Consider the following 23,765-nt stretch of genomic DNA (forward strand, 5'->3'; position numbering starts at 1 on the left):
GGAAGCTCTGGACCACTGGGACTGCCTGATCCCAGGTACTCTTATTGTCCCAGGAAAAACAGAGCTGTGACCTCCACCCCAGGAACTAGCTGTTTTCTTGGAAAAGGAGATGGAGAGGCTGCTTGGAGGGAGCTGCTAGGTTGCCAAGGATGGGAAGGAAAATAAGCACATTTGATATTTCACCAGTGTAGACACCAGCGCAGCGGCACTAGTTGTTAAAATGCTGAAATATGGCCCTGGCCGGTTGGCTCAGCGGTAGAGCGTCGGCCTGGCGTGCAGGGGACCCGGGTTCAATTCCCGGCCAGGGCACATAGGAGAAGCGCCCATTTGCTTCTCCACCCCACCCCCTCCTTCCTCTCTGTCTCTCTCTTCCCCTCCCGCAGCCAAGGTTCCATTGGAGCAAAGATGGCCCAGGCGCTGGGGATGGCTCCTTGGCCTCTGCCCCAGGCACTAGAGTGGCTCTGGTCGCTGCAGAGCAACGCCCTGGAGGGGCAGAGCATCGCCCCCTGGTGGGCAGAGTGTCGCCCCTGGTGGGCGTGCCGGGTGGATCCCGGTCGGGCGCATGCGGGAGTCTGTCTGACTGTCTCTCCCTGTTTCCAGCTTCAGAAAAATACAAAAAAAAAAATGCTGAAATATTCCCAGGCCAGATGATGCAAGGCCATTGCCCTGACCCAACCCATCCCTCAAATGTTTCCCCTCCCCAGCTATCTTTGCCCCCAACCCAGCATTTAAGGGAGTAACACCTGGCACAGGTAGGGGTAACCAGGACCTCTTCCTGACCTCTGGGCATTGATTCAGCAAGCCATACTACTTGTTCAAAGCTTTGAACATCACCCCGCGCTATAAGATGTATAAGATGTCTGGTCTCAACTGACTGAATGGAAATGAAGCCCTGACCTCAGCGCAGAGAGTGATGAGGATGACATGAGTTCTGAAAGCTGGAGACTGGTCATTGGACGTCTCCCCCTCCACCTCCCTCTCTCCTCCCAAAGCCAGAAACATCTAGACCCCACCCAGGTCTGCCCGCACTCGTGCAGAATATCCCACAATCACACCCAGATATTATTGCACTCTTTTATTTACAGAAAACACAAAAGCATCTCAATGTTCATTTAGCAAACTGATCCACTTTTTTTTTTCTTTTTGGCACAAAGAAATATCACAGATAGACCCCAAGATCAATCAGAAACCCACAAGATTTATCAGCCATCACTGGTCCAGGGGCAGCCACAAGACTCAGACAGACAGACAGCATAGCCACAGTCTGGGAAAAATAAACAAGGTCCACATTCACCTCACAGTAAAAGCCTGCTCACCGGCAGGCGAGGGTGGGCAGGAGGGGGCAGTTTCTCTGCTCCAAAGGGGGCGAGGGCTTTGTGGGCAGGAAGCAGGATGAGGAGGGGTAGACACCATTCATAAAATTAGAGAGAGGGAGACTCTTTGTTTTTAACCTCTTACCTTGCAGAAGTAAGAGAGTGTAAGAACTACCATACCCTGACCACTCGTCCATTCAAAAAGCTTCAGTTGTGTGGTTTGGGGTGTCTCTCCTTGTGGGCCTCTGTGTGTGTGTGTGTGTGCACGTATGTGAATGTGTGAGTGTGGTGCTTGTAAACATTGTCACCATCCACACAGAGACCCAACATCCTTGTATCTGAATGGGGTGGGGTGGGGGCTGTACCCCACTTCACTCCCTCTCTGCCCCAGTGATTCCTGTCCAAGACATAGTGCAAATTTCTGAGACAAAAGAGGCAGAAGGAAGTGGAAGTGGGGGGTGGGCAGGGGACAGGAAGGACACAAAGATAGGATGGGGGGGAATAAGGCAACAGTTAAAAACGGTCCATTTTATCAAAACCGACACCATGTGCCCCTCACCCCCACCCATGAAGCCCTTGTCACGAGAAAGGGCGGAAGTCCCGCTCCTCCACCAGACTGATGGAGGGGTTCTTGAGCTCCTCCTCCGAGGTGGCCATCTTGTAGCCCAGCTGCGCCAGAACCCGCTGACAGGCGTTCTGGGCAAAGGCCACAATGTCATAGGAGAGGCGGAAGCGCCACTTCTCGGCCGTGGCCGCCGAGTTGCGCACGGTGCCGTACTTGTGCTTGCCCAAGGCGGGGTCGCCCTGCGTGTTGTTCTGGATCCAGCGGGCCACGTGGCTGTCCAGGGGGATCCCCAGGAACCCGTAGATCTCCTCGGTCTTCTTCATGGGATTCCTGGCCAGGTCCTCATAGCGCACCAACATGTACTTGCCTTTGAGCCACGAGGGCCGCGTGAGGCCGGTGGACACGGAGTTGGAGAAGTCCTCGCACACCGTGGTCAGCTGCGTCACGTCCAGGTTGTAGGGCTTCCTCCCGGTGCCGTACCAGAGCCGCCAGAGCCGGTAGGTGTCGCGGAAGGTCTCGCTGCGGGAGGCCAGAATGCCACGCGGGTCCCGGACCAGCTGGATGACCTTGAGGTTTAGCCGCGGGTCCTCCACCAGGGCCCGCAAGTCATTGATCTCCGGCACGCGCACGGTCTTGATGGCCACGTGGCTGTGCTCGCGACAGGCCTCGGCCGCCACCGTCAGGTTCAGCAGGCCGCACTTGCGCACGCAGTCCCCCTCCTCCAGCGCCAGGTCGGCGGGGCCCGGGGGGTCGCACGCGGGGCGCGAGCACAGCACCCTGCTGGCCCCGCGCCGGAAGATCTTGTCCGTGGTGTGGTTGATGGGCGGGGGCTTGATGTAGTTCTCCAGGAAGTGCAGGTCGCAGTCATAGAGGCTCCGCAGCAGGTCGCGGCTGGCGCCCAGCATGACCCGCCGGTCCGCGGGGCTCTTGCCCTGGGTGAAGCGGGGGATGAGCGTGTTCTGGACGTGGTAGAGGGGCTCGAACAGGTAGAAGACGTCCAGGTGCTGGTTGAAGAGCTGGCCCACGAAGGAGGAGCCGCTGCGAGTGGTGGCCAGGATGAGGATGTGGGTCTTGCGGGAGAGGTTGTAGGAAAAGGTGGGGCCCTCCTCGCACAGCCGCTCGGCCAGCCCCGCCTCGGCCAGCCCGGGGCAGGTGTGGAAGGACTTGGCGGTGAAGGTGCGGATGGCCGTGTACTGGATGGCGATGGAGGCCAGGGCAAGGAGGAGGACGGCCTTCCAGGAACATTGCATGGCTGGGCACCTTCATGGGGCTGTTTCTCCACCTTTCGAGGTCTGCGGGCAAAGGCAGTGGTCAGGGGAGAGCCAGGCTTGGGTGCCTCACATGGAAGGGTTGGTTTCAAGTGGGTCCAGGGAAGTACCTCCAGCTCCCTGCCCAGTGCTCCCTCCTGCGTCTAAGGCCTGAGCAGCTGTTACGCTAAACACTGTCCTCTGGGGGAATAGTGGAGACTGAACAGGCTGCTTCCCAGTACCCTGTTCTGCAGGGTTTAGCCTATAGGGGCTTCCTGGCAGGAATGATCAGTTCCTTAGTGGGGTCCCACTGGGCAAGAAACTACTAACTCCTCCAACTCCCAAACACAGGGAATGGCCAGTTCCTGCCTCCAGCCATTCCCCTGCCACTGCTTGTGACCCCTGTTGGCATCTCCTGGGCTCACATGCACCTTCTTCCACCCTCACAAACTGACCCATGCGGTCATCTTCCTGTCCAAACCCCACGCAGAAAGCACCCTGGCACTCTGTGAGTCGGTGAGCTGCCAGCATCTGCTTACCCATGCCCTCTGGGCCAGGAAAGGCAGACAGCGGTGTCAAGCACCACCATCCCCTGACTTAGGGATGCAGGTGACTAACTTGCTCCAGATGAGGACTCCTGAGGCCCCTGGGGTCTCTAAGAGTCACCTGGCCCAGAGCAGAGACAAATCGAGGAGCTGAGAAGCATCCCTTCCCAGGCCCCAGTGTCCCGCTGGATTTGCACCTAACCACAGGGGAAAGAGGTGCAGGCCATGGGGCAAGTGACCCCAATGACAGGAGAGTGGACTGGCCCCTCTCCCTCGGCCAGTCCTCATAGGCCTTCACCGTTCAGCCATCAGCTCCTATCCACAAGGTGAGACTGGGAATCCACCGGTAACCCAGCAATGGTCCCAGAAACCAAGCAGGACAGAGAGAAGAGGAAGGGGTGGAACAGAAGGAGCACTTCCAGAAAGCATGGAGGATGAGAGCGCCCCAGGAGAGCTCTGAAAGTGAAGGATGTGCCCAGGGTCAGGGCAGGGAGCCAACTCAAACATCTGGAGGTCCCCCAAGAGCGGTTGTTAGCTCAGCTACTAGGCCTGGGGAGGGCAGGGGTTGCTCCACGAGCGAATGCAGGGAGGGGTCCGCCACTCACCAAAGGGGCTGCTCCGAGCTGAGGAGTCCACAGCCACCAGGTCTCCGGTGTGGCAGCCCTATGGCCAGCAGACTGCAGGGAAACAAGGAGAGGAGGGGTCCTGAAAAGGGGCTGGGCTCCCAGCAGCTCCCTTCCTACCCTTGCCCTCTTATGTCCTGTGCCCTGCTGACTGCCCCCTGCCAGAGCTGGGTGATGAGGGCCCTGCGTGCTCTCCCAGATCTGTCACTGACTCGGAGTTCCAAATAACCCAGTGCCATCTCTGGTCCCTTTCATCCGGCCCTCGAAGTCCAGAGCTACATCCCACTCACTCTACCCACCCATACCCTCCTAGCAAGCCATAGTCCCCTGCTCACACCAGAACCCAGTGGGCAGGGAGCTGGCACACCTGCACGCCCAGCTGACCCAGAGCTGGTGACCCCCACACTCACTACCCAATGGAGCAGCAAAGAAACCCACTGGCCACAAACACCCCCAGGCCTAGCTAGCTCTGTTCACTCAGCTCCAGTGACCAGACTGACCCAACCATCCACAGGGCTCAGCCTCCAGCCTTGGAACAGACCGTCAGAGTCAAAGTTATCCCAAGAACTGGGCTGGCACACAACCTCAGTTGGTTCTATATTTAAAATCAATAGAACAGCCTGACCTTTCAAAATTCCACTTGTTCAGTGACTACCCAGAAGGGGTTTAGTGGAAATCAGTATGGGCAGGGGCCTCACCTCACACCTGCAGGTGGAAAGGGCAGCAACAGCCCAGATGCTGAGGCCCACGTGGAGGGACAGCTGGGGAGGGAGCTTCTTCCAGCCTCAGGGGAGCCGGGCTACCTGAAACTCAGAGCAGAAGTGCACCAGGGAGCGTTCCTGACCATCACACTCTCTGCACATTCTAAGCTAAAATGCCAAGATCGTAGCATTATTTTGGTCAGCACCCACTGAGTACGGTGAAAGTGCTAAGCCGTCCACCAGGGAGCTCATTTATTCCCCGCGGGACCTCGTGTGGAAGCAGCACAAGCCCCACGGGGCGAGAAAGCGGAGGCGCGGAGGCTGAGTAACCCGCCCGAGCACAATGCCTGGCTGCACCCACGGCTAGCAGGTTCCCCACAGCCCACACTCTTCCCTCGAAGGAGATTTGACTTTCTGTTTCTCCAGCTTACACGTACTTGTCCTTCAAACATACATTCGATTATTGTCCCCATCCCATTTGTGAATCGGTGTGACAGGGACTGGGCATTAGAAGGAGGCGGACGGATGGGTTCTGAGACTTGGCATGTTCCTTCCTGTTGCTGTCTGGTCTCGTTGTTCAGTTGGTTTATGGGTGAGGGGCTGAACTCGTGTGCTTTGTGAATCGTCTTCCCTCATTTTGCATTTCGGTTTGACTTCTTTGGGGGTGGAGCAAAGGGGTCCTCACTTCTCAAACCTGAAGCAATGCCTGGCTCTGCTCACCCTACTCTCAACACCACATTATTCTTTACAACTGCCTGCGGATGGAGAAATTGAACCTCAAAGACTAAGCATACATATAAGCAAATAAGAAGTAGCCAAAACTCAAATCTGTCTGGTTCAGACCCTCTGGCCAGTGCTCGGCCCCTTCACCATCAGCTTATGGGGAGGGGGTTGGTGAGAAACAGAGTGGGAGCTTCTGCTTGCCTGGGGGAGGGGCACAGAGGCAAGGCTGAGATGCAATGGGCCAGCTGAAGCTCTGGGTCTAGGAGTCCTTTTTTAAGTATGAAACTCCCCTTAGAACCTTTAGGAAGCAGCACCACATCCCCAGGTGGCAGTAAATAGGGAAGGAGCACACTCTAGATTCCTGGGAGCCTCCAATGTGAGGAGAGAAAAACCCTAATCCTGACCACACCCCATCCGGCCTCTACTTCACCCCATGACAGCAGAGGATGCTGGGTTGGATGTGGTACCCAGAGAAAACAGCTACTCTGCCTAAATCCCACTCGCCTGCAAAGTGCCAGCCTGCCCTAAGTACCCCAAGACAAGCATGAACGCCTTTGAAGATCAAGTCGGGAACACCATCAGTAATCGTGCTACGTACTATTTAAGGGACTATTCTTTAGTTGCAATGCCACACTGCCTTTGTTGGTACTTCCTTTGTATTTACTCACAACATCTGTCAGCTACCCAGCATGAGACAGGCACTATGGGTAAAACAGCACAAAGGAAGGTGAGTGCTTACTGGGCATTCACGATATTTCTCTGGGGCATATGCTCCCTCCACAGGCACCAGCTCACCTCACCCTCACGCCAACCCTGTAAGACTGATGCTGTCATATCCCCATTTTACAGATGAGGAAGCTGAGGCTCTGTAAGGTTAGATAAATTTCCCAAGTTCACACGCCTGGTAAGGGGTAGAGCCAGGATTCCAGCCCAGACACTGTGCTCTGGAGACTGTGCTTGAATCCTCCTCCCTGATCCCTATTCCACTCACATTTTATACCCTTTGATCCTCACCAAGACAAGAAACAGACCCTTAAAGAGACTTCATTTAACTATAAGGTTCCGGTTCCAAAAAGAGAATAAAGAGGAGCATGCTGCAGGGAGAGGACCATTTCAGTCTTCCCTCCGCTCTCTCTCCCCTTCCCCACCCAGAGAACCTTAAGGCAGGGTTGGAAGCTGCTGCCTTTACTAATAAATTAGAAGTAACTGAAGCATCTTGATATTATAAACCCTAAGAGAGTGGCACTCGACTTCATATGGTGTAGCCTGGGTGGGTACCAAGGAGGGGAATGTGTTCAAAGGCCCCATTACCAGACACCCCCTGCCCCCCAGAAGGGCAAAGCCAGGGCATGGGAATGGGAGGATGGAGGAAGTCAGGTCCTCCTAGAAATGTCCTCGCTGTCCTGCCAGCCTGGCAGAGCAGGGGCCAGGGCTGGCCAAACCTTCTTGGTATGCTAGAGGCATATGCCCTGAAAACCAAAGGCCCCCGGGCCAGGTCCCATTGTTCCCAGGAGAGCTTCGGTCACTGTAAGTGACTCCTCAATGCCCTCCACCTCAAAGCCAGACTGCGAGCCTCCGGCCCCCTCCCGGAGCCTCTAGTAGCCTCTGATATGGCCTCCCTCCACGTCTGGTTACTAGAAATCCAGGCAAAGCTTACACCCAGAATCTGTAACTTCTGTTTGGAAAGCAGGGGAGTTGGTGAACTCCTACTCCCAACAGAAAGCTCGGAGTCCGTGTCAGCCACCTCAATATTAAGGCACAGGCATAGTGGAGGGGTGGTGACAAGCACCTCTCTGTTGAAGAACTACAAGTCAGAGCTCAGGCCGTGGAACCACGCCCACTTAGATGTCATTTAGGTGTGTGGGTCTGGGTGACTCACTGCCACTGAGGTTCAGTTTCCCCATCTGTAAAGTGGGTATAATCCTAGAATTGAAAAACATAAAGCATTTAGTCAATGCCAGGCATAGAATATAGCACTGCCTCATGCTTGTGCGTGAGACACAGGCTCTGACACCAGCCCCACTGATAGCCAGATTTCTTAATATCTCTTGGTCTCCATTTTCCCCTGCAAAATGGGGATAATTTTAACAAGGCTGTTGTGAGGATTAATTCGTTAGTAGTATGTAGCACAGAGTAAGCACTCAACTAATGTAACTTACTACGTATTATCACCATTAAATGTATTATTTGATTTTTGTTTTTGAGAAATGCCTCAGAACAAATCATCACTGCCTCTGGCTCACACTCCCCTTGACCACTGTGCCCAGACCTCTGCCAGGCAGGTCTCTGCCCACTGCCCCTTCTTCCCTGGCTCCTCTCCCAGCAGGAACTCACTCACGCTGAGCTACCGCAGTGGCTCTCCTGCTGTCCTCTAGTGGCCATAAGCTGTAGTGCAGCCTCTTAGACCTGCACCTTTGCTGTGTTCAGAATTCCGGGCAGGTTGGTTGGCTGCAGCTTAATGTGACGATGCAGCCAACGGGAGGTGATGTTGCAGGATGCAATGAGGTGTGGTGATTTCACACCCACCCTGGCTGTGGCCTCTGCTCTGTGCACCCCCTCTTCCTTATCCACACACCGAGAGGCAAGCAGCAACAGGCAGCCAGACCTCATCGCAAGGGCTGCTGCTCCCCGGCCCCACTCTGCTGTGGCCAGGGAAGGAACGCTGAGCTGAATGCGCTGACCAGAATGGCACAGCAGGAGCAGCTCACAGCCCCTGCCTTTCCTTGGTTTGGGGATCCCAGACTCACCCTCTGGTCTCTCTGTGCCTGTTTTTCCACAGATCCAGCAACTCTGAGGCCTCCCAGCTCTGCCCACGGAGGTTTTCTGATCCCAGGACGGCTCCATACTCACTCTCAGAGCCAGGGCCACTCCCATTGGAGGTCGGGGGACCCTTCTCTGGGAGTGGGAATGTCCAGTCATCTTCCGAGAAGATTCAGGACGGGGCAGCTCTGCCCTATCTCATCCATGGCTGTCCCAGTGGGGCCGAAGGAACAAGGGCTGTGCCCTCCTAAGTTAGTGCCACCCTGCCCCCAGCCTCTCCCCTCCCTCCTCCGTGAAATCCCCCATAACCCAGAGTGGGGACTGCATTTTCTGGGCCACAATAACCCCAGGAGAGATGCAATCGTTCCTCCCAGAAAGATCCATCTGTGGCCACAATTCCACACACAATTGGAGAGGTTAAGCCTCTAGGGAAATGCAGGGCACTCATGGGTGGCCTCTAGAAGGTTCAGGAACCTTCTACTAGCAGCATCCTCCCAACCCTAGGATTTTCTTTTTAACTAACTCTATCAGAGAAGGTTCCACAGATACCACCCAAGATATTTTAAAAAAAAAACAAAACAAAACAAAAAAAACACCTAGGGCCAGAAAACACATATGCCATAGTGCACTGCCACTTCTGACTTTTTCACAGGCTGTGTGTACATCAATACTTGTAAGTGTGTAAAACAGCCACTGCAAGGACCTGTGCGGAGCCAGTAACTAGAAGCCCCGGTCGGGGAGCTAGGAGACAGGGGAGTGATGGAGACACAGTTTACACTGAGCTTTTTGATCCAGTTTAAGTTTATTAACTTTTGGGGACAGAGTGAAGCCACCCATGCAAGAACTGGAGGACTAGTGGCAGGGTGGGGCCTCAAAAATCAGCACTGGCACCTCACTGTGCCAACTATTCTCTCCCCAGGGCACTGCCAGCCACATCTCTCCTCCCTCGTTTCTGAGGCACCAGGGTCAGAGTCGCTACCTTTCTGCCAGAATGGGGCTCTGTCTGCTCAGACAGTCCACTGAGTGTCAGCTATGGCTTCTGAGACAGGGCAGGAGCTGGGAGAGGGCGAGGCCTCAAAGGGGACCCACGGGTGCGGGGAGCAGCTGAGGCCTGAGTGGGGGGACAACTGTCCTCCCAGCTTTCTCTCCCTAAAAACAGCTCGTGAAGCTCTGAGGACGTCCGGAAAGCAAAGGAAAACATCTGAATATCGTATTTCTAACCACACTCACGAGCCAGTAAGCAAGGAGGGGCCCCACGGCTCTAAGGTCTCAGGAACCGGAGCAAGGGGCAGGGGACACTGGACAGCGAGGGAGGAGTTGGCAAACAGGCCTCTGGGATGGAGACTGGAGAAAGGAAATGCTTAATCCCTGCGTCTGCGTAGCCAGCGCTGATCCACCTTAGGCGTTTGTTTAGTTAAGGCTAAAACACATAATGCAACAAGGTTTTTTCTTCCCAAGGAAAATGAGGTGACGAAATGAGGCAGGCAGAAAACAAGGATGTGACAGTCTGAGAGAACTAGGAGCCAGGTCAGCGCCCAAGAGTCCAGCCACTCCTGGGATACACACGTAGGTCAGAGCTACCTAGCAGCCAATGGGGAAGGAAAATACTTCATGTATATATTTCATAGGATCCATGAGGTTAAGGTTAAAGCATCTGCTCAAGAGCTACCCAGCTATTCCTGATACTGAATTCAGCACCAGACTTCTCCTGAGGGGTCTCCGAGAGAGCCCCGAGTGGTAACGCGGTCCTCGAGAGCCCACACCTAGTAAGCCCAAGGACAGGCTTCCTGGGGCTGTGTTCTACCATCCTTTAAGGTAAGCAGTATGCCAACACATGATTCATCCACTGCAGCCTTGGAGGTGAGGTGAGCTGATGGTGTCTCCGGACTAGCCTCTGTGGTTGGGTCAGCCCAGGGGAGACAGGAGGCACAGTGCTTCTCTCTGGGGCCATGTCCCCTCTACTGGAAACACGGTCAGGTCGATGGACCTTCTCCCCAGAATCTGCACCAGCACAAACGTAGTATTTATGTGCAATCTCAACAGAGTCCCTCAGCCCCACGAACTAGCCACCGACCCCATGGGCGAGGAACCAGCTCATCCTCAGGCACGTGCAGCGGGGACGAGTTCCCACAATCCTGGTTCCAAGGCAAGCACACAGGGGGGACTGAGCTGCTGGTTTTTCAGACTGACTTTTCAGCAGAGCTCCTCAGCTGTCTCTTACGAGCTCCTGTGTCTCCAGAGCAGGTCACTGCAGTGTCCACGTGTGATGACAATGGGGACACCGGTCAGTGTCTCCAGCCGCCTCCAGCAGTCACCCACAGGCATGGGAAGCCGCAGGCTGCGGGGCCGGCTGGCTGGCCTGGTCTGGACTCTCATGCTGTCGCTTTACAGCTGGGAGACCTTGTCAAGGCGCGTGCCCTCCACAGGCCCCAGCTGTTCTTATCTATGGAATGAGAAAGACAATCACATAACCTTTCACCTAGTCGGGTTGTGAGACAGAAAGGTGACGAATGCCGACAGCTTAGCACAGTGCTGGGTCCAGAACAGCACCCAAACTAGGAACCCTGAGTGGGATTTTTAGGGGATACTCTAACCTACAAACAGGCCACAGTGGCCTGGAAGTGTTTAAGGAATAACATAGCCGCCACTGGCTCCCCCACTAAAGCTCGCACAACTTGTGTGCCTGGGGACATCCGCTGTTTGGGTGACAGAGGCCACCTCAGGTTCCTGCCTGCACCCAGCCGGTTGGTGGCATCGCAGCTGCCCAACCTGAAGAAAGTTTTCCCTGGCAGTGGGGAGAATGACTGACCTCCTGGCACAGGGCCTCAGTGTGCCCAGCACCTCTCGGGACAGGGATGAGTCAGAAGGGTCCAGTTCCCTCAGGCCTGTCCTGCAGCCTGGCCTGTGGTAGGCGGAACCCTCCTGCCCCGCCACTGGGCGGAAGGCCCTGGTTTCCTGTCCTCCCTCCCCTCCTGGCAGCCACCGTCAGAGTCGGAACAGTACTGAGGCCCTGCCCCCTGGACACCGAGCCTTGAGCTCATCCTCCCATTTCAAGAATGGGAAATCACAGACAGGAGCTGGAGCACAGGCAGCTGCTGCCAGATGAGCCGGGAGACAGAGGCAGTGTCCCCGGATCCTGACCCACAGATTCCAGCCGCAGAGCCACCTGCATGAGTCCCTGCTGGCCCCTGAGATGAGGGAGGGCTAGGCCGGGGGAGGCTCACCTGATGCTTGGGGCTCTAATGCACGATGGAGGGGCTACAGGGGATACCCAGAGACGATCGGGGTTCTGGTTCCCATCAGCTGGTTCCTTACAATGGCCACCACTGCCATCTTTCACAGATGAGGAACAGGGAGGCCCAAGCAAGGGAGGGGGCTCTCCAAGCATATGCCAGCTAGTCCGTGGTCAGGCCAGGATTCAAGCTCAGCCCCAAGGGCTGGCCCTAGCCCTAACCACAAAGTTAAGCCCCCAGACCACACCCAAGAACACGAGCATCAGCCAGCACCTGGAGACCAGAGGGGAAGAGAAGGGAATGCAGGGCCCAGGTGGACACCAGTGTGTCCTGGGACCCTGGCGGCCACCTTGGCCTCGGCATTCACCCCACCCCAGGCATGGGCTCAACAAACACCCATTGACCATCTCTAAGAATTAGGCCCCTGGGGTGTCAGCTGGAGCCATGGGAGGCTGCCTAGGGCCCTTCTTGCTGTTCCGTGGCACACCAAACTGTGCTAGAGACTGTGCTAGCTCACCACTTCCCAGGGGTTTTTCTCTCCCGAGCTGAATGACAAGAAGGAAGATTATCACAAAGATTAGAAGAGGATGGGTGGAGCCAGGCCTGGTGCAGTGTGATGTGTGGTAGGCAATAGCCAAAACACACTCTGCTCCCGGGCTGGGGCTCCAGGTCGGGCTAAGAAAGTCAGGGAGGAGGGAGTGGGTTCATGTCCAGGGAGCCCGGGAATGCTGCACCCCTGTGCAGCCTGGAGGACACCGAAAGATGGCGTTGTTACCATCTGGCCAGAAACGGTGTGGACTGGGACACAAGGTCTGGGCTGAAGGCCCAGAGAAGGCCCCCTGCCCCCTAAGCTCAGAACTTATCACCAGCCCCGCAGCTGGTCACGAGGATGCCAGCAAGGCTCAGCCTGTCACTCTATCTCCTAGACAAGGAGCATCAGGGAGAGCCACCCACCGGTAGCCTGACAGCCGATGACTATCCTTGCCCCGATATCAACAGGGACCTGCGTGAGTTGACATAATGGCAGCTGCTCTTCAGGGATCCGTTTCACAGGTGTGGGACAAGGCTCACAGAGGTTAAGTGACTTGCTTCCACAGCTGGAAGGTGGCAGGGTGGGAACTGGATTCAGATATGGGGCACTGTGTGTGAGGTGCGTATACAAGGTTCTCCCTAACGACTTCCTAAAACCCTTGATCGTTCCCCTGATCCTGTACATACCCCTTAAGCGCTTAGGAAAAACAGCAGAGTGTGAAACCAGACCTTGGGTCCTGGGCAGCCTGGCCCTGTCTGAGCCCAACGTAGCTGGCGAGGAGAGATCATGCCCACCTCCCAGGGCAGGTGAGGGGCTTACATGAGACCTTCTGGCCCATAATGCTTTTGGCATACTTCCTAGTACATGGTAATCACTTACATAATGATACCTTCAAATGTTGGCATCATACTTGTCTGTCATTGTCACTTACCTACAGAATCCATGAGGCCCTGCCTCCATCCAGCCCGCCCCCCGGTGTTCAGTTTGGAGACCCCAGGCCACTGCAGGAACTCAGTGTGCACTAGACCACTCTCTGGCCCCAGCAGAGATCCAGAGTAGAGCAGGGCTGTGCCCTGTTCCCCAGCCCCGAGGAGGAGACAGGTAGGCATCGCGGCAGTTCCCGCCCACAGCCTTCCGGCTCTAATCAAGGAGCAGACACAAAGAGGGAATCTCGCAACATTTAGAAAACGCGGGAACTCTGTGCCCCATGTGACACGGTGGGGATTTATAAAGAACAAATCATGCCTGACAAACTTGATAGCTTTTTTGATAGAATTACAAGACTGGTAGATGAAGGAAGTGCAGGCAGGGTAATATATCTTGATTTTTAGCAAAGCATTTGATACAGTGCCTCGAGTAATCTCACAAAATTAATTCACACAGACTTGGCCCTAAGCACTTGTCATGTGGCCAAAGCGGGAGGGGCAGGTCCCGAAGGTCCCAGGTGGGGGAGGCGCGCCCAGGGTGAGGAGGCTGAGGGGACAGAGTCGGGAGAGGGAGCAGGGCTGCCCAGACCCAGCTCTGGGTCAGAGCTTATCTAACATCTTCATTAATGATCCTGAGAGAGGGAGTAAACAGTCCGTTAATGAAATTTGCAGAGGATATTAAATTGGAAGGTGTTGTGAACGCCAATGAGGACAGTAAAATGGTCCAGAGAGACCCGGGGGGAAGGACCCTGGCAGGAGACAGAGCGTGGGGGAGGGCATGGGGGCTGCAGGCCAGCATCAGGGCTACCTGGAGAGCCAGGAAGAGAGACGGGCAGCCCAGGGCCTGTGTGGAACTGGGAGACCCACGGCCAGCTTGGGTTCTGGCCAAACAGGCGGCCCAGAGAATCTCAGTTTTCCCATCTACGAAATAGAAGGGCTGGCAGATAGGAAGGCTGTCTTGCAGCTCTAAGAGCTGGATGCGATGGGAGCCTGGAGCTGAAGGCACCTCACAGAAGGAGAGGAGAGGAACAGCGACACAAAGAGAAAGGAATGACTGCAGGCCAGGGAGGGGCGGGCCGCAGTGGAGGGGCTGGCGAGGGAGACTCGGGCCAAGCCGTTTCTAGCACCCAGAACGTCAGGAGCTGCTGCCCCGAGGCAGGTGCTGCTGAGGTAAGCAGCCGTGGAAGGCCTCTCTCCCTGCCTGCTGGTGGGGAGGGCTGGAGACCTGAGCCTGTCCAGACCTGTAGGGTATGCTGGGAACATTTCAGTGATAGAGGTTTAACTTCGGCCGTGGGGGAGGGGGCGGGTTGGGGGAAAAGGTCAGGGTCTGTTATCTTTTTGGAGAGTTCTCAATCCCTTTTGGGCAGATCACCGGGAGGGAGATGGCCTTCAGTCAGATGAACTAGCTTCTCCAGGACCAAGGAAAGTTGCACCAATCCCTGCTCTCTGTCCTCAGAGCTGGGACCCCTCCTGTCCCTCTCCCTCTGACACCAAGCAAGCTGAAGCAAGAAGCTGCCCATTCATCTGGACTTGGATTTGTTCCCACAAGGCTCCTAGACAGGTGGGGTCTCAACCCGAGCCAAAGCTCCCTAGCATGGTGCCAGGCTCCCAGCACCCTAAATAAATGCTCCGTGGAAGGAAGAGATGGATGGCTGGTGCCCAGCTGGGGGTGTACTGGGGCTGCCGAGGGCAGCTCTCCCGAAGCAGGAGGCCAGCTCTGCCAGATGTCAAGACAACCTACCAGTACACACAAGATAGATCCAAGGGACTGTGCTGGGGAAGTTCCTTTCAAGCCCCAGAATTAGTAACAATGACACTTATTGAGCACTTGCTATGACTCCATCCAGAGTGTGCTCCTCATATTAATGCATCTGACCTCACAACAGCCCTAGGAGACAGGTGCTTGTTTTCTCCATTTCACAGAGGCAGAAACTGAGGCACAGAGTAGCAGCCAGGAGCCTTGGCACCGAGCCAGAAGGGCCACGAGAGAAGCAGCGGCCTGCCAAGAGCCATGGGGGGGAGATGAGCAGCTCCTGATGGGGGCCCCCACCGGGTGGGGAGTGGTAGCCCCTCCTAGGGGCCCCCACAGCCTTACCCAGTCTCCCTCTCTGTCCCCTTTGAAAGGAGTTGGTCCAACTCCTGCCACACTTGTGGAGCCTGATTTTACTATATGTTTCCCTCTCCCCCACCACTGCCGCGCTACAGCGAGTCCTCTGAACAAGTCTGTTTCCATGGAAACCATACAGTGACTCAGGGCTTCGGGACCTTCTCTGAACCAAAGATTATGAATATCAAATGCTCCCTCCCCGCACCAATGCAGAGTTGGAAAAGTAAAGAAGACACAGTGGGAAAGGGAGGAAGAGAGGGAAGTGAGCGAGGAGAAGGGGGTCACAAGCCTGGCCCCCCAGTGACAGCCTGACATCTGGGTTCCTTGCAGATTAAGAGAGCACAGATGCACACCTCCTCCATATGTGCACAGCCAACATCTACACCATCAGCTCCAGCCTTGTCATGGAACTAGGGCTCTATGGGGGGCAGGAAGGTAAGGGGGCTCTACCTTTCTCCTAATGCGACCTCACATGGCAGAGGGGGTGGAGGGACCAGAGAGGAGGGAAGCTGTCCACAAGAGAAGCTTGACTTCAGATGCTAAGGAGGAGACCTCTGGCCAAAAGCTTTGCAGTATTCAGCAAAGAGGAAAATTCTGATTTTAGGGGGGAAATGTGTTCCTGCATGAAGAGGAGGAGGCCAGGTGTTAGCCTATGTGCCAGGAGGGAGCATTGGACATGATTTCAAAGTCCTCCTGCAGCACTAGGTGGATCATTAGGTGACACTTCTTGTCATTTGCCCTCCATCCAGGCTTGGCCAATGGCCATTCACCTGCCGTAATTGGGACAATAGCAAGGAAATGAAAGTTTGCAGTGCCAGGCTCTGGGCCTCCCACATGGGACTAAGGTCCCCAAATCTGGCCCCTCCTTTCCCTAGTAGCTCCCTGAAGTCCCAGGAGGGAAGGGGAAAAAAGATTTTGGAAGCTTGATACCTCCTTGGTAAATCCAATGTGTGAGTCACGACCATGAGAGCACTTAGAAGAAGAAACAGGGTCATGGTGATACCTGTCAAGGTCCCCAGCTGTTGACGACTGGAGTCTGCCCAGGTGAGCTCTCAGACATCTGGCCCCACCTTGAGAGGGTGAGGATCCCCTGCAAGCAGGTACCTGATTCCTTGGCCCCCACTTGCTTGCCTCCCTTACACCTACTGGTTCCTTTGGTTTTGCCAAAGCAGCTAGCTACCTTCCCAGCCAGGGTGCCCACTTCATGCCCCAAGTCCTGGGTCCCCGCCGCTCCCCACCCTTACCAGCCCTCAGAAAGATGCTGAGCTTAATGTTTGCCCATTTCCTGCCTCCACCTCCGTGCCCACATACTCAGCCTCTGGCACCTAGACTCCCCAGCAGCCCTTCTTAGGAGCCTGCCGTCTAAGAGCAGTGTTTAAGTCCATCTAAGAAAACCTGCACCAGAGCTGAGGGACCTAATCCTGGGAAAGGGCAGGCCCGGGATGGGGCGGGGGAGGCGCTGGAGGGAGGAAGGGGCACCCTGTGGCACCGCAAATCAGGCCACCAAGATGCCACCCTAGGAGGACCGTCAGGTCTTACCATTTAACCCTTAGCTTCCCAGCCAGGACTATTCTGGGCTGTTGCTGTGAAAGCGGTCATTGGGTTCCCAGAGCCTGGGAAGCGGTGCTCCCGGCGTCCTACCCAGAGAAGAGCGGGAGTCTGACTCCGGCTTCCCGTGGGGGGCTTTGCACCATCCGAGGACCTGGGCCCCACCGGGAGCAAGCTCATCGCAAAGTGGTCGTGCGGGTGCGGAGCCGGGACTGGGAGCAGCTAGCAGGGGGCAGCCCCCGGATTCTGAGTGCAGCCTTGGTTTGGAAAGTTGTGCAGGAGTGGGGACCTCAGGGTCTCGAGGCGAGTCAGCAGACCGGAGCCGCACAGGCTGTGGGACAGTGAGCCCCAGCAGCCCCCGAGTGCTCCGCAGCGGAAAGCAGCCGGGCGCCTCGGGGCCGCCGCGCGTCTCAAGTTTGCTGCCCTCCCTGAATGGAGGCGGGGTGGGCCGGGGTGATCGCGGCGTTCGCCCGCCACTAGCCTAAGGAGCCCCGTCCCGCGCCCAACACGCTGCTGTCCTCCCGCAGCCCCGCACCGCCGGTGGCGACTGTCCGCAAGCGGAGGGGCGTCTCCCACCGCGCCCGCGCCCCTCCCGCCCGCTGCAGCGAGGGTCCGCTCCCGCCCGCCCGGGGCCAGCCGGGCCCGGCCGATACCTGGTCGGGGGCGCGCGGGGAGCCGCTGCAGCGCCCAGCGCCGGCTCCATCCTCGGGTCTGGAGTCAGGCTCGCCCGGGGTCGGCGGGCGGCGGTGGCGGCGGCGGCATCCTCCGCCTCCCGCGCCCTCCTTCTTGGCCTCCCTCCTCCTCTGCCGCCTCCGCGCGCCCCTCACGGGCCCCTCTTCATGGCCCGGGGTCGCGAACCCGGGGCGGTTCGGCTGGCGGAGAGCTTTCCCCAGAGCAGGGCGCGAGACCGGGGAAGAAGGGTCGCCGGGCCAGCGGCCAGGACCCAGAGCGCTGCAGCCCCGTGCACGGGAGAAGAGCAGCAGCCGCAGGCGCCGGAGCCCCACCGAACGCCTGCCGCCCGCCTGGAGTCCCGAGCCCAGAGCGGCGGCGGCGGCGGCGGCTCCAGCGCCGATAGAACGGCGGGCGCTGCGGTCCCGGCTCCACCCCCCACAAAGCCGCCCGCCCCTCGGCGGCTGCCCGCCCCTTGCTCTTCCCCACCCCGCCCGCGCGCCCTCCGCTCCCTGCCGGCTCCCGCCCTCGCCCCCTCCGCGCCCTGTGCTGCCCCACCACTGGCGCTGCGGACACCCCCTCGGCAGGCCCCTCCTGTGCGAGAGTCCGGCTCCTCCCGAGGGGAGCCACACCCACACCCCGGGTTTTGGAAGGCGCACGATCGAGGACGCAGGCTGCCCGCTGGCATCTCTTCCCATACTGTCCCACCCATCCCCCACCGAGGGCGCTCACTGAGGGCTTCCCGCCTAAATGCCACCCTCCCAAGTCCGTCTGGTGCTCTATCCTCACCCCGGGCCCGAATGTCCTCTCTCTTACCCAGCCAACGCAACCGAGGCACTCCAGAACCCAGAACAAGAGTCAACCACCACCTTTCGGTATCAACACCCCAATACATACCCCGAGGCCATCCATCCCTCACCCCTTTGAATCTAGTTGTGCCTCTTGGCCAGAGTCGGGGGTAAAGGAGGGTTTAGGGGATGTTAGAGTGGATTTGCTGTCGGACAGCCTTCCAGGCCAATCCCACACCCCGCCCACCTTCTTCCTGCTGGACTGCCAGTAGCCTCCTAGGTGGGAATCTGGAGCCACTGCTGCCCCTATATAGGGACACCAGGTGGCATAGCCCGTAGGCTATCTCAGTCCTCATTCTCTGTATAAATATTGACTGAGCATCTCTCACAGGCCAGGATTGCATGGGCACCAGGGACTCGGTGACAAGACAAACGGGACTTCTGGCCTCCCAGAGTGTAGTGGAGTAGAAGCAGGGTAAACAGGCAGAGGACACCATGTAATCAGTGGCCCCTGGGCTAGAGAAGACAGGGGTAGTACCAGTCCTGCCCTCACCTCTGACTGGGGGCTGGCCACCTTAGAGGCCACACCTCATCAGGCTGTTGTAAAACACCAGATGGGAAAATGCATGTAAAACACTCAGCACAGTGTCTGGCACATCATAAGTGCTCAATAATCATGCAGTGTTGTTACTGTTATTGGCTGCTTGGTGTTCAGGGTAGCCAGGAACAAACATTTGCTCACTCACCCTGAGGAAAATGTGGCCTCTGTGCTCCCCTGAAGGACTCAGGCAGACCATCAAGTCTCTCTGTACACCCAGAACCCCAGGGTCCCACCAAACCAAATGGTCGTTTATCTTGGTCACAACTGCAAATTCATAATTATAAGCTCCTACAACCACCACCCGCCTGGCAATGTATCCCCATCGAGCTAGAGTGTGAACCCGTGTGATCCCTGATCACCTTCCAGGGTTTTCCTGCAGTGGCAGCAGCCTGGCCCCAGCCCTGACTACCCTTCACCCACAGCCAGGGTGGCAGTGCCAGTCCTTAATCCTAACCTCAAGGTGACCAGATCTGTTTCCTTCTCTGCGTCCCCCCCCCTCAAGAAGTGCCAGTGCTCTGAGGTGCCTAACAAAAGTGCTGACCTTCCAAGAAGCAAGGACTTCATATTTCAAAATCCCGTTTGTCCCTCCATAGAAAACCAACCTCCAACAGCCTCGAGCTGAGCCATCAGAACATTCCCTTTCACCCAGAGCTAATTCCTCCCCAAGTCTTCAGCCTGACGAGAACAGTCAGGGTTTAGAGAGCACTTCTCTATCTCGCATTCTCAGATACAGCGCCTCATTTTTCAAACTCGGGTGTATTTTGGGGAGAGGAGGGAAATGTACATCTGGCTGACATGAAGATTGGTGTGGCTGTAATATAAAGACAGAGTGGAATTTGGAATTTTTTAAGGAACATTTAAACTCTAAAAATAGACAAAAAGCCTCACCTCGGGAACACCGGGATTCTGTTTCCAGTTTCCTGGAATCTCCCAGTTGAAAAGCATAAATATTTCTTGAGCACCTACTGTGTGTACTACCCTGTGGCAAGTGTTATAGGGGAAAGAGAGGAGGGAGAAAGCACAAGCAGAGGGGCTTTGTTCAGAAAATTTTGATCCCACACAATGAAGCTGCAAAGAACAGTTGCTGCAAACAAGATTGAGTCCAAAATATGTAACCTTCAAAATCAGAGAAAGATGGAGCTTAGGAGAGTCATTCAAGGAAGACTTCCTGGAGGAGGCAGTTAAACTGCAATTTGAGGGATGGACAGGGCATAAAGAGGCAAAAGAGCCAGAGAGCCCATGAGAGAGAGGAAACAGCAGCCAGATGGAGGTTATGTGTGGGATAATAGGAAGATAATATTAATGACTAATGTTTGAGATCTTACTGTGTCAGGCACTATGCTATTTGTTTTGTGTGGGTTATTTTGTTTAACTCTTAAAACAATGCTGTGAAGTAGGTGTGGCCATTCCTCTTTTATAGACAAGGAAACAGAGACTAAGAAATTAGGCAGCTTACCTAGGTTCGCAGAGCTGGTACTGAGTGGAGTCAGGATTTGAGTGAACTGCTTTGCTGGGCCATGTGTGGCAGCCTGACCCTAGTGGAGATGCCTGCAGGGAGGACCAGGAGGTGGAATGGGTTAGGGAGGACAGTGGCAGGACAGAGCCTTCAGAAGCCCGCAGACAGAGAGTTTTCTGAAATAGAATCCCCAAGCCTTGCTGGGAAATCTAAAATGAGGCATTCCCTCTTCTCTCAGCAGGCAGATCCCTGGGTATTTGGAAATTGGCTACGGGACTTGGGGGCTCCAGATCTCAGCTTTTTAATATCTCTCGCCTGTCCATGCAGTGGCAGTCTGTGCCACCCACCTTGTTATTTCAGTCTCTTCTGAGAGATTGATGGCCTGGGCTTTGATTTAAGATCTGTGTCTGCGATTCTCAATTTCCGCTGTCTCACAGGGGATGATGACAAGGCAGCCACCACATAGACGATGGCTCCTTCTTCCCGAACTTCAGGCCTGAGAGCTCACAGCACCTGTAGAGAAAGTTCCAATCAAAGAAGCCTGGGCAGAGGCCGCCAGGCCCAGGGCACTCGTCTTCTGGGCTTCAGTTTCCCCATAGGTGGTGTGAGAAGGTGCCGCTCAGGAGGCCCATCCAGTACTAGGGTTAGAGGAGCCCTTGGTGGTAAGCTGAACCAACTCCCTCATTTCACAGATGAGCAAAGCAAAGCCCAGAGAGATTAAGCAACTTACCCAGTGTCACCAGAAAGTGAGCTGAGCCTTCAGCTGGGTCTCCAGCAGAGACAGATTAAGGTCGATTGAGGTGCAGAAGAAAATATTGGGCACCTTAAAAAAGAGAGAGACAGGGAAGATAAAAATACATGTTAACCATATTTTTAAATAAATAAAAAATATTATGTACTATTAATGTTAAAATTGCACATATGAAACCAAACTTGGTGTCCTTAGAAAAAAGTGTTAAGTTGGGGTTTTGCGGGGCCGTTCAGAAGTCGGAGCCCAGGGCGCGCACCCGGTGCTCCCGCTGTTAAATCTGCCTCTGGTCTCCTGCTGTTTGAGCGAAAGGACTCTCACATACCTTTTATCCTTCCATTCTTCCCTGTTCTAGGTGAATTTTTGTTCTGGGTGAATCAGGGACTTGAACTCCTCTGTGGTTGAAGTAAAACAAATATTTGAGGCCTTACCTCGGGGCAGATAGTAAATGGTTTCCTCAGGTACATAGGATCCCCATTTTTTCCTCATAAGACCGCCGTGGGTCACTGGGCCCAGAAGTTGCCAGGCGTGGCCAGCACCTGGATTCAGAAGACAATATCTTTTTGTCCAAATCCTTAAAATTCCTGTTCTTGTCCTTTCCCATCCTATCAGTTCCTCAGCCAAAGCCCCTTGAAAAGTCAACTTACTGCCCCATGAACAAGGGTTTCCTTTAGTCCCCCAAAGGAACGTTGTGTTGCTCCTAGCCCAGCCTATCAGCTGTAGTCACCACTGGCTATCTGTCATGCTCACCTGTTCCTATCCTAGAACTTGCCAAAGGCCACAAGGTTACTTGAGGGAATCCCCTTACCCCATGCCATGCCTATCTGACTATGGCTCTTGTGGAGAAGTTAATGTCCAGTCCAAGGGTGACTCCTGATGCTCCCATAGCCCCAGTCCTTGGGCTGCCAGAGGCTGGGAGAGTAGCATCTTCCTTAACCCAGAGGCCCCAGGTCCCCAAAGTCCCAAAACTTAACTGTTTGTGCCCCAGGCTCTCAGGATCTCTCTACAAAGAGCTTGCCTTGCTGGTGGCTGCAGCTTCTAACCCCTGGCCTCAAATGTAAGCCAAGGGGCCAGGGAGGAGAGGGTACCATTCCTGCCTTTCTCCTTAGACTTCCTGAAACCACCCCCAGTAGACAGTCTCTCATTTTCCACTTATAGACCAAAGCACCCCCAAGTAAATTAGAGGATAGGCCAACTAATCTTGGTGTATGGGAGGAAACAGGGACACTAAGTGATTTGTTTCTGGTAAGTAGCTAATTCACAACACACCGATTGTCCAGACCCTCGTGGCCACCCCAAGGCTCTGGACCTGCTGGACCTCTCAGGTGGAAGGTAGGCATGGTCTGTGTTGGTTTTCAGCACATTGAAGCCAGGCCTATCCCATCCTCCAGGCTGCATCTTCCTGCCTCTGGCCTCATGTGGTCTGCCCCGATCTTGCCACGGCGAGTCCCATTGAACCCCAGCGTTTCTGGGAGGAAGGAGAGGTCAGTGTCTAGGCATCCTCTGCCTTCTGAGGAAGAGCCTGCTCCAGACGCCCTCTGGGGAAGAGGTCCAGCAGAAGAGTTGACCTTCCCTAAGCCACTTTGTTGGCATTGCTATACTCACTCCCACCCCCGTACCCCCCACCAAGGCCCAGGCTGAGGAATATCAAGGGGTGCCCCAGGGCCCGTTTCCCCAATGCCTTCCAGAATCTTCCTGCTGGGAAGTGGAGAAGCAGCCACAGGGCAGCTGTTCATCTAGGGGAGACTTCTGCCTCAGGCTCCCCACCCAGGCCAGGCCCTGAGACACCCGGCCACAGAGCCACGAGGAGACGGACAGACTGACCAAAGGCAAACAAGGCCTAAGATGGCCACAGACCCTGTGTCTGATCTAAAAATAAGATACACTGAAAAGCTCACAAGCCCTGGGGTTGGGGAGGTGCTGGGAGTTGGGGACAGACAGAACAGAATCGTGGGCTGCAATTAAAACTCCCATCCTGGGTAATTCCCAGGCCTCTGTAAGGCTGTTTCCATGGCAAGGGAGGCTGGTCCGGGGAAGACAGGCTCCTGGCAGGGCTGGGCTTTCTCCTCCGCTCCTGCCCACAGTACCCTCAGCCCCTGGATCAGACAGTTCAGACAAGGGGGCATGGGCCAGCTGAGAACCTGGCAAGTGGCAGGTAGAGAGGCCCAGGCTCAGTGGGACAGGTGCCCAAGCTGGCAGCGGTAGAGAAGAAGGCACAGCGCCTGGGCACAGGGAGCAACTAATGACATGTTCTGGGACCATGGGGAGGCCACTAGGGCTTTGGCCCAGACTCTGAGGGCCTTGGCTTCCTGGAGCATCTGGGAACTCCAGTCCGGTCTCTAGCTGAGGCAGGAAGAAATCAGGCCCTCAGGGAGTCTGGATCCTCATCTGATAAACCCTGACCCAGGTCCCCCCAGCCCCCTCATGCGCTTCCAGGCCAGCCCCTCCCTTTTCTGCTTCCTACCTTCACCCTCTCACCCCTCTTGCTCACGTGAGCACACCTCCTATTGACCCCTAAGGCAGCCCCTTAACCCTGGCTGGAGCTGAAAAGGTGAAAAACCTTCTGGCACATTCTTTGTTGGAAGATGGTAACAAGCAGGGGAGAGTGGGCACTGCTCTGCATCTCACAGGCAGGCACTGAAAGGCATAAGGTCAGGAAGTTGGTGTCTGTCCCCAGGCC

The 23,765-nt window shown here is 55.8% G+C and overlaps 1 protein-coding gene across 5 annotated transcripts; it reads right to left on the minus strand.

Annotated features, from left to right (window-relative positions):
* Nucleotides 1–1,060: 1,060 nt before the first annotated feature.
* On the minus strand, nucleotides 1,061–20,775 carry CHST1 (carbohydrate sulfotransferase 1). 5 transcript variants are annotated; one of them, XM_066251351.1, is made up of 5 exons: nucleotides 20,685–20,775; nucleotides 20,338–20,429; nucleotides 4,992–5,096; nucleotides 4,276–4,347; nucleotides 1,061–3,170 (listed from the first exon to the last, which is right to left on the minus strand). In XM_066251351.1, exon 5 carries the CDS (start codon nucleotides 3,126–3,128, stop codon nucleotides 1,893–1,895), a length of 1,236 nt encoding a protein of 411 aa, XP_066107448.1. In that variant the 5' UTR covers nucleotides 3,129–3,170; nucleotides 4,276–4,347; nucleotides 4,992–5,096; nucleotides 20,338–20,429; nucleotides 20,685–20,775; the 3' UTR covers nucleotides 1,061–1,892. The 5 variants fall into 5 exon arrangements, with proteins under 5 accessions (XP_066107448.1, XP_066107446.1, XP_066107447.1 ...); XM_066251349.1 differs by lacking the exons at nucleotides 20,338–20,429; nucleotides 20,685–20,775 and adding an exon at nucleotides 17,477–17,901; XM_066251350.1 differs by lacking the exons at nucleotides 20,338–20,429; nucleotides 20,685–20,775 and adding an exon at nucleotides 17,477–17,901 and having other exon boundaries at nucleotides 4,992–5,102.
* Nucleotides 20,776–23,765: the final 2,990 nt, after the last annotated feature.

The sequence above is a fragment of the Saccopteryx bilineata genome, chromosome 1, assembly GCF_036850765.1.
Source record: "Saccopteryx bilineata isolate mSacBil1 chromosome 1, mSacBil1_pri_phased_curated, whole genome shotgun sequence".
Classification (NCBI taxonomy): Eukaryota; Metazoa; Chordata; class Mammalia; order Chiroptera; family Emballonuridae; genus Saccopteryx; species Saccopteryx bilineata.

Coding starts and splice junctions, on each gene's coding strand:
- CHST1 (XM_066251351.1), bottom strand. CDS start 3,128: ATGCAATGTTCCTGGAAGGCCGTCCTCCTCCTTGCCCTGGCCTCCATC.